This window comes from Salvia splendens, chromosome 14, assembly GCF_004379255.2.
Source record: "Salvia splendens isolate huo1 chromosome 14, SspV2, whole genome shotgun sequence".
Taxonomy (NCBI): domain Eukaryota; kingdom Viridiplantae; phylum Streptophyta; class Magnoliopsida; order Lamiales; family Lamiaceae; genus Salvia; species Salvia splendens.
Window position 1 is genome coordinate 25375855 of NC_056045.1, and position 15993 is coordinate 25391847.

At 37.5% G+C, this 15993-nt stretch overlaps 2 protein-coding genes across 4 annotated transcripts; one reads left to right on the forward strand and one right to left on the reverse strand.

Moving 5' to 3' along the window:
- Nucleotides 1-2708: 2708 nt before the first annotated feature.
- Nucleotides 2709-6221, reverse strand: LOC121763838. Of its 2 annotated transcripts, XM_042159924.1 has the most exons (4): nucleotides 5632-6215; nucleotides 3761-3874; nucleotides 3394-3674; nucleotides 2709-3148 (listed from the first exon to the last, which is right to left on the reverse strand). In XM_042159924.1, the coding sequence occupies exons 1-3, from the start codon at nucleotides 6106-6108 to the stop codon at nucleotides 3648-3650; spliced, it is 618 nt and encodes a 205-aa protein (XP_042015858.1). In that variant the 5' UTR covers nucleotides 6109-6215; the 3' UTR covers nucleotides 2709-3148; nucleotides 3394-3647. The 2 variants fall into 2 exon arrangements, with proteins under 2 accessions (XP_042015858.1, XP_042015860.1); XM_042159926.1 differs by lacking the exons at nucleotides 2709-3148; nucleotides 3394-3674; nucleotides 3761-3874 and adding an exon at nucleotides 3881-5412 and having other exon boundaries at nucleotides 5632-6221.
- Nucleotides 6222-7074: 853 nt separating this feature from the next.
- On the forward strand, nucleotides 7075-8402 carry LOC121764780 (transcription factor MYB61-like). Of its 2 annotated transcripts, none has more exons than XM_042160803.1 (3): nucleotides 7075-7375; nucleotides 7474-7591; nucleotides 7825-8402. In XM_042160803.1, exons 1-3 carry the CDS (start codon nucleotides 7273-7275, stop codon nucleotides 8297-8299), a joined length of 696 nt encoding a protein of 231 aa, XP_042016737.1. In that variant the 5' UTR covers nucleotides 7075-7272; the 3' UTR covers nucleotides 8300-8402. The 2 variants fall into 2 exon arrangements, with proteins under 2 accessions (XP_042016737.1, XP_042016738.1); XM_042160804.1 differs by having other exon boundaries at nucleotides 7075-7345.
- The last annotated feature ends 7591 nt before the right edge of the window (nucleotides 8403-15993 follow it).

The window sequence follows — 15993 nt, forward strand, 5'->3', positions numbered from 1 at the left end:
CACACTCTCATTATTATATTTTTAATTGTAGAATGTGGAGGACGAATGCCGTAACAATAAAGTTGAAGAATCAAGAAAGTGGGTCTCTAATTATAAGAAATAAATTATGAATTGATAGAACCAATTTCATTATGCATAAATCAATAATACTACTATTCATTTCATTAAATTAATGTGGACAACTCTTTGGTTTATTCACAGGAACACGGAACTCTCCATCATCAACTCTGCCTCTTCATTATTTACTCAGAAAATGGTCCCTCCACCCACACCAATAAACCAATAAATATAGTCGACTACGCCAATGGTTCATGAACTATGCGTTTTGCACACAAATAGTACCTAAACTTTAAAAATATCATGGGTAGTCCATGAACTAAGGCGTAAGCAAATTTTTTATACTTTTTCACTATTCATCACAATTTTGCACCAAAAATGCCTCTAAAGGCATGAAGGACAATTTTTGATTTGCATATCTAGATACTGGATTTGATATTTTCTTTATCTTTTTCTCTAGTACTAAATATGATATTTTCTTATAATTTGAGTACCTAAAATATTATTCACTTTACTTTTTCAATCACTCTATGCATATCTTCATTCTCACTCTTTTCATTAAAAATTTTAGGAAGTAAAAATTAAAATAAAAAATAATATGAAATTTTTAAATATATTAATTATAAAAATCAAAATTATAAATTTAATTATAAAAGTAATTTGTAGCAAAATTTAATTTTGATTGTGATTTGATTTTTTTTAATATTAAAAATTATAGTTTTTAATTAAAACTAAATTCTTAATTATTAATTAATCATAATATTTAATATTAAAAAATTTATTAATCAGAATCCAATTAAATTTAGCTAAAATTTATTTTGATAATTAAATTTATAATTTTAAATTTTATTCCATATTTAAGAATTTCATAGTGTATTTTTTTTGTTTTAATTTTTTACTTCGAGAAAGAGAGAGAAAGAAAATATAACATAAAGTGAAGTGAATAATATCATTTTAGGTACTCAAACTATAAGAAAATATCATATTTAATACTAGAGAGAAAGATAAATAAAATATCAAATCCAGTACCTAAATATGAAAATCCAAAATGTCCTTCGTGCCTTTAGGGGCATTTTTGGTGCAAAGTTATGATGAATAGTGAAAAAGTATAAAAATGTGATTATACCTCAGTTCAGGGACTACCCAAGATATTTTTAAAGTTTAGGTACCATTTGCGTGAAAAACACATAGTTTATGGATCATTTGCGTAGTTCACTCATAAATATACTAGAAATTACTAATTATCATTGTGTACATATATTTCTTTGTCCCTTTCAATCTTCCCAATATTTATTTCTACAAGTGAATTTGAGTGTTTTCATTTATGGCTTTTAACAGTAATTAAAGATGTCTTCATTAATAACTCTAAAATAATGACATTCAATCTTTCCTCTCTTCATTAAAATAATATAGCTACTTAGATAGATATGGGTACAAAACTACAAACAAACTCTGAAGGATGAGCATAGATGATCATTTCGCTGGCGCATGAAACACACAGAATCATTCTGGAAACATAATATTTTTTTATCTACAAACAAAGAGACAGATAAGAAAAGAGGGAAGAAATTTGACTGTAACACACACACACACACAGTAGAATCTACAATCATTAAAGAGATGAAGTATGGAATTGCACAGGCTGTGTCCCTACAATATGATGGCTTGAAAGTATAATTCCTAAGCAGGGGCAACCACACCCTTAGATTTGTTCCCAAATTAAGAGCATCCACAATAGTGGACGAGCCGGCGGACGAGCGACCGGCGAGCCGCTCGTCCGTCGGCGCTCATCCACTATTGTGAGCAGCGAGCGCGTCGCGGATGACCCCTCATCCGTCGGATTTCGCGGTTGTCTCGACCGTCCGCTATTGTGGGTCCTTGACGGACGAGAGCATTTTTTGATTTTTTTTTTTAATTTCAACTCTATATATCCAGCTCGTTGCACTTCATATCATGCACAGCGATCGTCGAAAATGAAGGCCTAAAACATAAACATATCATACCCTCGTTCGGCTAGCGGCAAACTATAAAGATTCAAGGCATACTAAACTTTGTTTAAATTATTTTTTTTGTTGAATTGTATTATTTTAATTTTTTTATTTAATTAAATTATTATTGCACTTCCTCCGTCCGTATTCGTGTCAAAATTTTAATTCCGTAATTGCGTATTTGTGAATTTGTTAATTTTTATTATTGTGCTTGTCCGCCGGGATGTCCTAGTGCTTGTCCACTATCATGTAGTGGGATGTCCTAGTGATGTGGCAGTGGGGTGGGAAACCCTAGTGACGTGGCAGAAGGTGTTTTTGGGAAGTCTCAGTGCTAGTCCGTGGGAAAGTCCTTCCTATTGTGGATGCTCTAAGGAGAGAAAAACATGTTTAATTTTGAAAATAAACATCTAAATAAAACACTATCCACAACAGCATCACAATACAGGAGTAATAATTCGAATCTCATGTCCGATCCAGTTCCTCCACCACCGTGAACCCCAGTTAGACACCCCCCCCCCAAAAAAAAAAACGATGAGTTCTTACTTCTTACAAGTATTGTACTTTCTCTCCGTCGATCAGATCCCAGAATACAAACTAGGTACACTTGGAATCTCAGTGTCGAAGCTCATTAAGTGACACATAAGCAAAAGGGTTATATACAAATTACATGTGAATGCCAACTCAGATGATTAACGGTACAACAGATTGAAACATACAGAAATTTTTCCAAGATTGGGTTGATTTCACATGATAAACTCATTCCAATACTCCTAATTGTACAGGCAAATCATGCAAGGACAGATTATGCTTCATAATGGATTTCTCTGCTTTCTATTTAACTACTACTATGTATTAAGAGCTTTTGGATAATACCAGTCAGCTTAGTAGTGATGTGCAATGCGTGAGCTGCTACACTTTTAGTTCCATGGACTAGGGAGTCTGCCATCTCGAAAAACTGAAGTGCCTCCAGATGCTGCAGGAGATGGAGATGAGGCTATATAACTTGCTCCTGAAAGAGAAACTGATGGAGGTCCTTGTGCAGCAGGTGTGAACCGCGACGGACTGCCTGCAACTACTAGTGTAGTCCTATAAGAATGGGGTACCTGCCACCATCAAACCAATTTAATGCACTACATGACTAAAAGCTCTGGAAAAGTACGAGGCTCAGATCCACAGCCATAATGTGTTGCACAAGGTAAGACCCATGGCCAAGTTTCACAAGTTATCTGGATAACTTTATACTCAAATGGACAGAAAGTGCCAGATTGGAGTAAGACAGCTCTTTCTAGATCGGCAAACCTGAGGAATAAGAAGAAAAGAATAATCTAGTGGAGATTTGAATAAATACCGTGTTTGGTACCGGCTTCCGCTGTTGGGAGTCAGTACATGGTGAACTACTGCTTGTACGAACTAAATGACGAGAATGCACATTATGGTTTGAAACATCATCAGCTTCTCCTCCCTCCAGTTCACCACAATGACTTACGTCTTTTCCTGTCCTAGGGGTATTGACCTTAATCATTGAACCTGAATCAGTTGTGTTATCAACTTGTAGTGGAAGAGGAGGGCGGCTTGGCGTTCCTTGCGCACAATTCTGGCGCTTTAAGTGTGCTCTTCTGCACTCAGAATCTGCCAACAGAAAATATACCACATGATTACAACCTTCCAGCAAGATTCAACATTAACACCAAAAAAATCCAGAAGGCATATGTTACCTGTTTAAGTACTTGTACTAGACTATGCTTTTTCTCATTTAAAACTTCCAACTTCTCCTTAACCTCCTTGGTTCTTTTATCCGCATCAATTGCAGCATTTTCCATGTTGACTTTCTAAAATGTGATCAGAAAGAAATTAATAAGAATATGCAACATGAGAAGAACAGATAATAGACGTATTTTGTTTGTAATTATGCTAGCTGTGTTCAAAGGTCAAGATGGTTAGATTGATGTTGCTGATCTCAGGGATCATAAGCAACTATGCTGCATCTCATACCTGCTAGCCTACTAGGCATAATACAGTGTTCCAACAGGGAAGAAACAAATTTCAATCAGGAAGCAAGAAAAGAGCAGCAGGTATAACGCATTGTACCAATTTTGTAGGCCAAAAATGGCTTCTTCAGTGAAGTAAAAGAATTACGATAATGCTCAGATACAAGTATACAAGGTCCCAATACGTCAACAAGGTTCATTTCTTAATATATCATTCTCGCACTAACAGAAACTTGACATCTAAACTCTGCAGATCTGCCTTTTGATAACCCTCAGAACGAGGCATGAGGAGACCTATCACCTAGCTTCATCCGGTAAGACATAGTACACAGACTATGAAAGAATCATGGTGTACGCAAGTCCAACAAATCATTTAATTTGTCATAAGCAAATGTGATCCTTGATTGAGCGAACATGGAAATCTCATATACAAGCTTAACATTCCGTTGGCTATCATGATTAAAGCATCACCTTAAAGTTGAGCTAATTGGACTCACAAGACAATCTTCACAAATCCATACAAAAAAAAGTGGAAAAAGACAATGAATTGAAATCATAAAGTATAATTCTTCTTTTATAACATTAAAGACCAATATCGAAAGCGAACCATGCTCTCTTAATTATTGTAAGCTATCTTGTAATATCAGCTCTACGGAAAATTCTCCTTTTGGGAGATATTGGAAAAAAGATTCGCAGAATGTGAACTTTTTTTATTTTATTTCTATGAATGGGAAACACGCTAGTGATATTGGCATTCAAACTAAAAAATAATGGAAGACGCCATCTTTATTGGCATGTTTAATTAAAATTGGAAAACGCCAATAGAATTGGCATGTCTTTTAAAGACGCAGACAAGGTGGACTGGAGTCTCAAAGTCCTCACCGGAATCTCCATTATGTATTCACAACTCCGGTGTGACTCACTGAATGAAGAGCTGCGGTTCGAGGATGAGGAGGTGCTGGAGTCTCAAAGTCATCACCGGAATCATCTGCCAGCCACACATCTCGCCTCGATCCGACCCACCACCATGTGCAGATTTCTTCCGTCACGCCAATAAGACTGGCTTCTTTAAAAAGATGGAGCAGACACGCCAAATCTATTGGCGCTTTCCAATTTCAATTAAATACGCAAATAAAAATGACGTCTTCCACTATATTTTGTCAATTCTATTGCCATTTTCCAATTCTAACTAAACACGCCAATACAGATGTCGTCTTCTGTTATTGTTTTAATCGAACACGCCAATAGCATTGCCGTTTTTTCTATTGATAGAAATAATAGAAAAAAACGGTTAAGCTTTATTCAAAGATCTCCCAAAAGAAAATTTTTCCCAGCTCTACTACATATTTCCTTGCTTTGTAGTAATCTTTTAACCCAAACTGCGATAAAAAAAAAACATGATTATATGAACATAAAATCCATTAACACTTAGCAACCACTGGAATTACTACATATCACACAAACGCAAAAATTAGCTAACAAAGCCTAATTAGACCACCAAAAACCTACTACTACAATATAAGCAATAAAGCAATGAACAATCACTCCCATAAATTAAAAAAATAAGAGTCAGAAATAGAGAGGCAGCAACATAATACCTCGACCGCCTTATTCAGCGGAGCCTCTGGTGCACGGTCGTTCATGACAGTCTCCGCATCCTCCTTCACCGCCAAAACATTATCCTTCTCCACCAATTTTCGCAAACACCCCTTTCCTCCTCCATCTATCGAAATCTCATCCACCTCCTTCTCCCCTTCCCCCTTCATGAAGTGCTCCCTTACAATCAAGTCAGAATTCGAGCAGAAATTATCGACATGATTACCAACACCAATTCCAGTAGCTGTATTACGCACGGGGTTCGGACCAAAATTGCCACAGCTGTGGTTGGAATTTTGGGCGGGGGCGGATGAAGGATTAGGGTTCGAAACCGTTGGTACCCGGGAAAGGGCTCTAGCTCCGCGGCGAAGGAGGATTTTGAATTCTTTGAGTGAAATTTTGGGGGCGGGGCTCGGCCATCGGTGAGGCACGCCGGTCACTTTGTGGAGGTTGCCTTTGTACAGTGATATCGCCACCATTTCCTTCTCTATTCTCTCACTGTCTCTCTCTTTCTGCTTATTTATACCTTTCGTTTTTAATTTTCACCATCTCCGCAATTTGGGATTGGGATTTGGGAACGGATTAACAAAAATCATTTTAAGAAAAAAAATATGATACCTTTAAATAAAAAGAGATATTTGAAGTTAAATCGAGGCAAGTTTTGTAGTATGTATAATTCTCCCTCGTACCCATAAATAATTCCCTTTTTTTATTTATCATAGTAGTTGATTACTACTCAAATTTTATTTTATTTTTTAAATTTTTTTCACCCACATTATTCTTATAGTATCATCTTATTTATAGCACTATGGTTCTTATATGATTATATACTAATAATGACGAAGTCTCATTTTTTAATTAATACTTTAATATAAAGGACCAATGAAATACCTACTAGTATAGGGATATTAAAAGTGCAATGAGGCTAGTACATTTGGTTTGCTCATAGAGAGGTTTAGAGATAGATTATCACTCAATAATCTCTGGTGCTAACACTACACTTTTTTAATGAAAAATGACAACGAAAAATATACCATAATGATTTGGGTCTCACAACGTTAAAATCCAGGCTCCATTTATGCTTGCATGCATCAGGGTCTTCAATATTGATTGCAACATGATTATCATCTAATGGCACATGAACACTATTGTTTAGGAGTACTATAGTACTTTATTCATGCATAAGCCGTGATATTTTCTTGACCTGTGATCTTTTGTTCTTGGTTTATATAATTAATCCTTATAACTAATCACATTAAATTAATTACACAGCCAATTATAATTTCATTTTCCACTAGCTCTCATGCAAGTTGTGAGAATCATGTGACATACTTAGCTCAAATCTATACTTCACCCAATTCAAACCTGATTATGGTGCTCTTTGCACCATTAAAACAAACACAAGAGCGCATATTGTATCACAAATATATTTAGTAATTCCCTATTCAATTTTCTATTCCAAAAAAGAGAAATAGGAAGAGAGGATGCATGTAGTCATGCAAATCCACTTCAAAGTACCTCAACCCATGCTTTTCTGCCCTCTTTATCTCCTCCTTGTTTATTAAAGGCCTCTTAAATTTATCATAATTCTCACCACAATATTGATTAATATCATATACTACTACTAATTCTCCATAAATCCCATGGTAAAAAACAGCAGCGGAGATGCAGAAGCAAAAATGGCTGCGGCTTTTGCTTCCAAGCAGCGAGGAATAGGTAACTGGACAACTTGTTCCAAGAGATCAGGTATCTATATATATATATATATATATATATAAATACATAAAAGATCGAATTCAATTCACAGTTTAATTAGGTGATTTTGGATGATTTGATGATGGCAGGGCAGAGAAGAAGTGGGAAGAAATGGAGCAATAATCAAAAGCCTGATCCAAAGGTCACAAGCTTCACCCCTCAGGAAGAGGATCTGATCATCCAGCTGCACTCCGTGGTCGGAAGCAGGTTCGAGAATAAAAAAAATTAAATACGAGATTGAAACACTCACACTCACACTCACACTCACGTGCGAATTTGGATAAGTGCAGGTGGACAATGGCAGACCTAGGGGCTTAAGCCTCTATTGACTTTAAAATTTTAATGTTATTTTTATAAATTTATCCAAATTTTATTACCTAAAAATAGACTTTCATAGAAAATAGAGTACCTACTAAATAGTAATGTTATATTCTGCGTAGGTGGACTATCATAGCCCAACAACTGGGAGAAAGGACGGAGAGCGACGTCAAAAATGTATGGAACAGCAAACTGAAGAAGAAGCTGTCGGCAATGGGGATCGATCCGGTGACTCACAAGCCCTTTTCGCAGATCTTGGCCGATTACGGCAGCATGGGCGCGTTTCCGGCCACGCGCCACCACGATCTCTCGAGGGGCTTCAAAGGGAAGGCGCTGCCATCTGTGAATGCGGAGGTCTCGGTTGGGAATCAAGAGGCGTCGAGCTTTAGCTGGAGTGATTTCTTTCTGGAGGAGGCGTTTGCGGCGCAAGAATATGATGAGGTTTTGGGAGAGGGGAAGATTGATGGCGGTGGTGGAGGCGGCTTTGAAGCGGCGGCGGCGACGACGTCGTCTGCGTTTGTGGAAGCGATGATTGGGAAGCAAGATGAGATGTGCTCGCAGCTGCCTTGCTTCTATGAGGAGCCATTTTACTATTGATCAAAAGAGTTTGTGTTTGCTTTTGTACACATTGTGTCCAACTCATGCTCTATTCATTGAAATTGAATCAATTAAGTAGTATTCCATTTGATATTTAAATCTAGAGTTCTAGCAAAATATCCATAATCTGAAATTCGATCTGAATCAAATTAAAATTTAGTTCAGATTTTTCGTATTTTTTATTCGGATATAATATTATAAAATCCAAAATATATTTTTATACATTTACTCCATATACTGATAAAATACTATATTTTAATTATAAACTTAACGAAAATATAAAAATTTTATGTTGAATAATTCTAATGGTGTTTGGTATTATATTTTTGGATTTTCAAATTTTTGGAATTTTAGAATTGGATTCTCGAATATTTATATCCAATTTTGAATTTTTCAGATTCGGATCGGATTTCTAGTTCAAATTTCGGGTATTTGGACTATTTGGATTTGATCAAATTTATTTATTTTTTTTATAAAATTTCAGATTAAATATCAAACAAACACTAAATCAATGAATCATATTCTATCCGTCTCAAGATAGTTTAGTTATACTTTTTTAGTGGACTGTCCAAGATAGTCGAGTTATTTCCCTTTTTGGATAAACACTTCATTTTCGCTCATACTTTAGTGAGTTACTCTTATCTTTCTTTCCCATACATTATTCCCCCACTTTAACTTTTAATAAGTTAATTTCTTAAATCACATGTCCAAAAGAAATGTCCTAATTACCTTGAGACTACTTTCCTAGACGAATCCAAACAAATAAACATACTCATTATAATGATAGTGATAAGTTGAAACCAAAGTAGAAGTACGTACTCCCTCCGTCCGCCATTAGGAGTCCCGATCACTTTTGCGCACTCATTTTATAAAAATGATATTAAATAGTTAAAGTGGAGAAATGATAAAGTAAAAGAGAGAATAATTTAAAGAAGACTCTTCTCAATATTGTTCTCTATCTTACTTTACAATTTCTTCACTTTAACTATTTAATATCATTTTTATAAAATGAGTGCGCAAAAGTGACCTGGACTCCTAATAGCGGACGGAGGGAGTATATGATATACTCCCTTGTCTCCGAAAAATTGACCTATTCCATTTTCTGCACTCATTTTGGAAAAATGATAATAAATAGTTAAAATGGAGAGAGAGTAAAGTACGAGAGAGAATAATATAAAGAAATCTCTTATTTATATTATTATCTCTCTTACTTTAATTATTTATCATCATTTTTTTCAAAATGAAGAATAAAAATGGAATAGGTGAGAGAGTAGTATTGTATTGTAAATAACAACATTATGATAAGATTGATGATCAAGCATCACTGTATATCTTCTTGATGAGGTTGAGATGGTGGTGCTCCTCCCCCGCCCATCTTCAAATCTATAGATATATATAGGCATGCCCATCTTCAAATCTATAGATATATATAGGCATGCACACGGGTTGAAACCACCGGTTCTGGTTCATGAACCGGCGGTTCAAGGTTCATCATCCCCATGAACCGGAACCGGCCCGCCAAGGGTCTCGGCGGTTCCGGTTTAAAAAACCGCCGGTTTTTGGCCTGAACCGCCGGTTCCGGTTCGGTGGTTCGTCAATTTTTTTTTTCATTTTTTATTTATTTATCTATGAAATGTGCGTAAATAAAATTAAAAAAAACACGATGAAAGTTGCAATTTTATTGAGATTACAAGTTACAACAATTACAAATCACAAAAACCTTGAGGTCTTGAAGTCTTAAACAAAAATTTTAATACAACTAGACTACTAGTCAACAACGAAGCTAATTATAAATTACAAAAAAGGCTTAGAAGTTCTGAACAATAATTTTATAAGTATATATACTCTTAGTCGGCGAAGGAGGTCTTTCTACATAACTAAATTGAGGACACCTTTAGCATTTCAACTTTAAATGTTGAGTTTAGTCTAACAATCAACAATTATAGTAGAATTGTCAAAAGTTTTCCAGATTTAGCCTTATAGAGAAATCTATTTCATCGACTAGAGTATATACAAATACAATTATTTAATTGTATTTGCATATTTTTAAAGTAGAAACAAATGAGAAAAAAAGAAATAAAGGAAAAAGGACTTGAGCTCAACTTAAATTTAAAATTTAAGTTGAGGTGCCTATGTATCCCCAATGCTCATTTGCATTAGGGAATCAAAGTCCACGTAGTTCTCTTACCTTACTTACCTATTTGGCTTGGCCGGCGGTTGACGGTTGGCCTACGATTCATCCCCGGTGAATTCTTCTTGTGATCCCTCCTGACAATCGTCCCAATCATTTTCTTGTTCTTTGACGCCAGCTTTGGCCCAATCATCAAGTAACATCACGACTTCCATATTTTTCACGGAGAGCTTACTTCTTGATTCATCCAACACGCGTGAGCCAACACTAAAAGCGGACTCGACGGCGACAGTGGAAGCCGGAATAGAAAAAATCTCCTTGGCCATTGACGCAAGTATGGGAAAATCTTTCTAATGTGTTCTCCACCAATCGAGGACGTCGATTTGGGCGGGAGGAATAAGACCTTCATCACCAAAGGAAAAGAGTGAATCGAAGTATAAATCTAACTCACTACCATACCTGAGAACCTTCCGTCGGTGCTGCAGCTGTATAGGTCGGCTAATTGAGATTGCGCGTAATCGGCTTGAAATGCGAAGCCAAAGTTATGTTGTTGAGAAGGGGGAGGTCTTTTGACTTAGTGGGTACTGTTATACTTGGTTTCATATTCGGTGTAGAGAGCACGCAAGTTAAACTCGAAGGTTTGTTGGATAATTGACCAGTTCGGGAGGTTTATTTGAAATGTTTCTGAGAGGTCTACTCCGAATTCGTCACTGGTATCCGATTGCTATGTTTTAAGTGGACCAAGATCAATAGAACTCAAATTGTTATAATAAAAATCTAAAATCTGGGAGGTACCGGCTAATTTTCATTTTGTGTCCAAGACATTTGCAATCAAAAACACCGTTGGAATCTCACTGAAATACTTAAGCCATTTCTCAATCATATAATATAAAACACACATCAATTCAGGTGAAGGGTAAGCATTTTTCATTGCAGTTTTAAAACCAAGTGATATATACATGCAATGCTCTAAAACACGAACAACAATGCAATAATAAACACCCGATAATTCAACAGTTGCATTTTTGAAATATTTGAACAATTTAAATAAAGTCACGCTATGTTCCCAACAACTATGCGAAAGATATAAATCATGAACGAGATAAATTCTAAAAAAATACATAAAGAATCTTTATGCGTCAAAGTAGAATTCAGACAATCATATGTCGAATTCCATCTATGAGACACATCCATAGTAAAATTCGTATGTCTTACATTCTTTTGATGGCAATATTTCTTCCAAGCTTTGCCAATAGCTGGCTTTTGATGGATTAATCTAACTGCAGTTCTAATAGGACTAACATGTTTTTGCCATAATTCAAGCGCATCTTGTACACATAAATTTAAAATATGACATATGCATCTTTGATGAAAATACTTACCTCCAATAACCGGAGCACAAGCCGCAATCAAATCACTAATACTTGCAATGTTAGCAGTTGCATTATCAAAACCAACAGAAAATATCTTATTGCACAATTGAAACTCATTCAAAACTTGAATAATTAAATAAGCAATTTCGGGTGCAGTGTGTGGTGTCTCAAATTCTCTAAAACCAATTAAACGCTTGTTCAAAGTCCAACTATTGTCCACAAAGTGAACCGTAATACCCATGTATGAATGCCGGTTAAAACAATCAGTCCATACATCTGAGCAAATGTTCACTTTGTGGCCCAAGTTAAGTAAATAATGTGATAATTCAATTTTTTTTCTCTAAACATTGTCTAACGGTAGATCGTTGAATGGTCATTCGACCTACTCTTTTGATAGCTACGTTTAAACCTCTTTGCATAGTAACCTCAAATTTTGTATCATCATAAACATTAAAAGGAAAATGCTTCATTGCAGTCCATATAGTCATAACGTCAGCAAAAAATTTGTGATCATATTTAAAAAGAGGCGTACCTGACGAACCTGAGCCACCGGGTTGGAAGTTTAGTTGGGTTTGGGTAGAGGTAGTGTCACATTCTACTGGATGCTTTGTCACCAAATGACGACGGAGGGTGTCATATCCCCCACCACTCGCAAATTTGTAGACTTTATCACAATAGTTACAATATGCATGAAACGCCGATGTCTCTTCTTGTGAGTGCGGATCATGAGGACTTGGAATCACCACCGGGACCTTCTTGTAGTGTTTAACAAAAATATCAGATTTCAAAGCTTTTGTAGTGTTAGTGGGTGGAAGGGGAGGAGGCATCTCCTCATTTCCGCCGGTGCTAGACGGAATACGAGAATGAGATCTATCATCATTATTGTCTGAGTCCGACGATATAGACACGTCGTACTCGTCATCTTGTTGTTGGGAACAACCGCCCCCGCCCCACCTTGATGCATTTCAGTGAGTAGCATGACCATCCTATGATCTTCTTCTATCTATAAATATTATATAAGTTGAAGTTATAAGTAGGAACACAAAAAAATTTAAAAAATCAATCTTATGAAATTATGAATTGTAAAAATAATTTTTTAGAACTTACTTGCATGCGTTCAGCCGTCACTCGGGAAACCTCTTCCATAACTTCTCGACGACTAGGTCGCCTTGATTTTGAGGGACGACTACTTTGATCTTGGGCAATTCCTTTGCCCCGATCACCACGTCCCGGTCTACCACGAGAAGAAGACATGGTGATAAATGAAAGTAGTATGGATAAAATATGGAGTATTGAATAAATGGTAAATTACGAACAAAAAAATAGTAGTAAGTAGTAACTAGTAAACAACTTGAGCAATTAGAGAGAATGATGAGAGAATAGATAAATGAAGATTAGAAGGAAATCCTTGTTAACACAAGAAAGAGGTGAGTAAAAATGATGGGGGAAGTGGAGTATTTATAGGAGTAAAATTGAAAGAAATAAAAAAAATCAAATTTCAAATTCAACCTGTTTACTGCCTGAACCGGCGGTTCAGTCCACAGTTTCTGACGGAAACCGGCAGTTTCTGGCCGAAAACTGGCGGTTTCTGGCCGGTTTTCAGGCCTATACACTACCACCTGAAAAAGCACCGGAACCGTCGAAAACCGGTAGATCAAACCGGCGATTTCTGACGAAAACCGGTGGTTTACGTCAGAAACTGCCGGTTTTTCAGCACACCTCGCCTGCAACCCTACGCCCTAGCCGGAATCTGCCCGTTGGGACCGTTGAACAGCTGGTTACGGTTCGTCATATTCCCGAACCTGAACCGGCCCGCTTGAACCGCCGAACCGCCAGCCGGTTCCGGTGGATCCGAACCACCGTGCCAGTTTGATTTGTGCATGCTTAGATATATATGTCACATCTAGGGATCCTACTAACAATCATTTCTACAGATTGAAGGAATCCAACAATTGTGCGTGAGAACCTCGGCAAGTGGACAACCATACAACCACGCGCTGTGGAAGGATCAAAGCTAAGAGCATCCCCATCTGTGCTCTTGCCAAAGAGCACGGATGTGGGCCCGGAACTACTTTTATTACTTTTTTACTCCCTGCTCTTAGACAAGAGCACAACGCCCACATCCATACTCTTCCGCAAAGACATGTTCAAGGGTCCCACCATTCTATTATTCAATTTAAATAAAAACATTTTCACAATATTAAAATGCATTAAAAATACTCAGAATACTATTACAAATTACAAAAAAAATTAAAAATTACATAATTAAAATCCTAAAAATTAAAAAGTACATAATTAAATTCATAAAATTAAAAAAATCCACTACTCGTGGCCGAATTTCGCCCAAATGTGTTTGATTAGGTCTTCTTGTAGCTCAGTGTGGGTTCGGGTATCGCGCATTGTGTTTCTTATTTCGATCCTCTGGCCCATCGTCGTATGCATACATCGGCGTGGGGGAGACCTCGCGGTTGAGCTTCCGGCTTCATCCTCGTCGTAAAAGTTAGCCGTCCTCGGTCCTTCGTCAACTATAATCATGTTGTGCAAGATAATACACGTGTACATGATGTCGGCGATATTCTTAACGTACCACAGCCGAGACGGGGCATTCACAATGTTGAATCGGCCTTGAAGGACCCCAAAAGCTCTTTCGACGTCTTTCCGAGCAGACTCTTGACGCTGCGTAAAAAGAACATGTCTCGGGTCTTGCGGATTGCTGAACGTCTTCACGAAAGTCGACCACCTTGGGTAGATACCATCGGCGAGATAGTAACCCATGTGGTATGCATTTCCGTTGATGGTGAAGTCGATCGTCGGTGCTACCCCATTCAAAACATCATTGAAGAGTGGTGAAGAATAGGGCACGTTCAAGTCGTTGTTGGATCCAGCAATACTGAAATATGCATGCCAAATCCATAGGCGGTAGTCGGCGACCGCTTCAAGGATAAGTGTTGGGCCGCCGCCTTTGTGGCCGCTTAAGTGTTGCCCCCTCCAAGCAGTCGGGCAATTCTTCCACTTCCATTACATGCAGTCAATGCTGCCAAGCATACCGGGAAAACCGTGGACTGTTTCGTGAAGACGAAGCAACCGTTGACAATCATCGGTGGTGGGTGCCCGAAGGAATTCCTCACCGAAAGCAGAACGAACGTTGTCGCAAAAATTTTTAAGGCATAGGATTCCAGTTGACTCACCGACATGCAAATACGCGTCGAAGAGGTGAGCTGTTTGCCCAGTAGCAAGTTGTCGGATGGCACAAGGACACTTCTGCAACGCCGAGAGACTTTGTCGACCGATTGCGTCTCTACTTGATTGACAGTATTCAACACGGGCGGCCAATGTGTTGACAATACGCATAAACAACCATTTTGACATGCAAAAACGGCTCCGAAAGTAATCTTCCGGAAACCGCGGCTGGTCAGAAAAATAGTCGGCAACGAGCCTTTCGTTGGCTCCCTCCCAGTCGCGAGGGATGTAGCGGCGAATTGATCTAGTTGGTCGAGGAGTAGGGGCAGGGGTAGTGGCGGCGACATAGGCTTCATAGGCAGGACGATATTGTTCATAGTATTCTTGTTCTTCACGCTCCGCTTCCGCCATGATATCGGTGAAATCCATTTGAGTGGGTTTGAGTGGGAGAGAAAGATGTAGATGAGTTGTATGAAGAAATATGAATGAGAGATGAATGGGAGATGATTTGATGTGAAAAATGGATGATGAATGTGTGTATTTATATATGATTTTGGAAATAAAAAAAATTATAAAAAATAAAAAAAAAATTAGAAAACGGTAATAAAACGACCATATTTTTGGGAATCTGAAAATATATATATATTTTTTTAATTTTTGGTATTATTTTTTATTTTTTTAAAAAAAAATTGAATTTCCAATGGATAATCCGTTGGCCAATAGAAACGCGCCACGTAGTCTGCTTAGCGGCACGGACGTGCTCAATGCATCGAGCAGTGCCGTGCTAGCGGCAGGAGTGCAGCAGCGGCGATAGCGGTGCCGCTCCAGCGACACGGACACCGTCCGTCCCAGCGAGTACCGCTGCGGATGCTCTAAGAAGAAAGAGACAAATACCAGCAAATTAAAAAATTGTGAAAGCGTACTTGCAGGGTACAAGGTTGCGGTATTTGAATAGAGAAAAAAGACAAGATGATGAGTAACACAGCCCAAACAATCAAAGGCCAAATGCA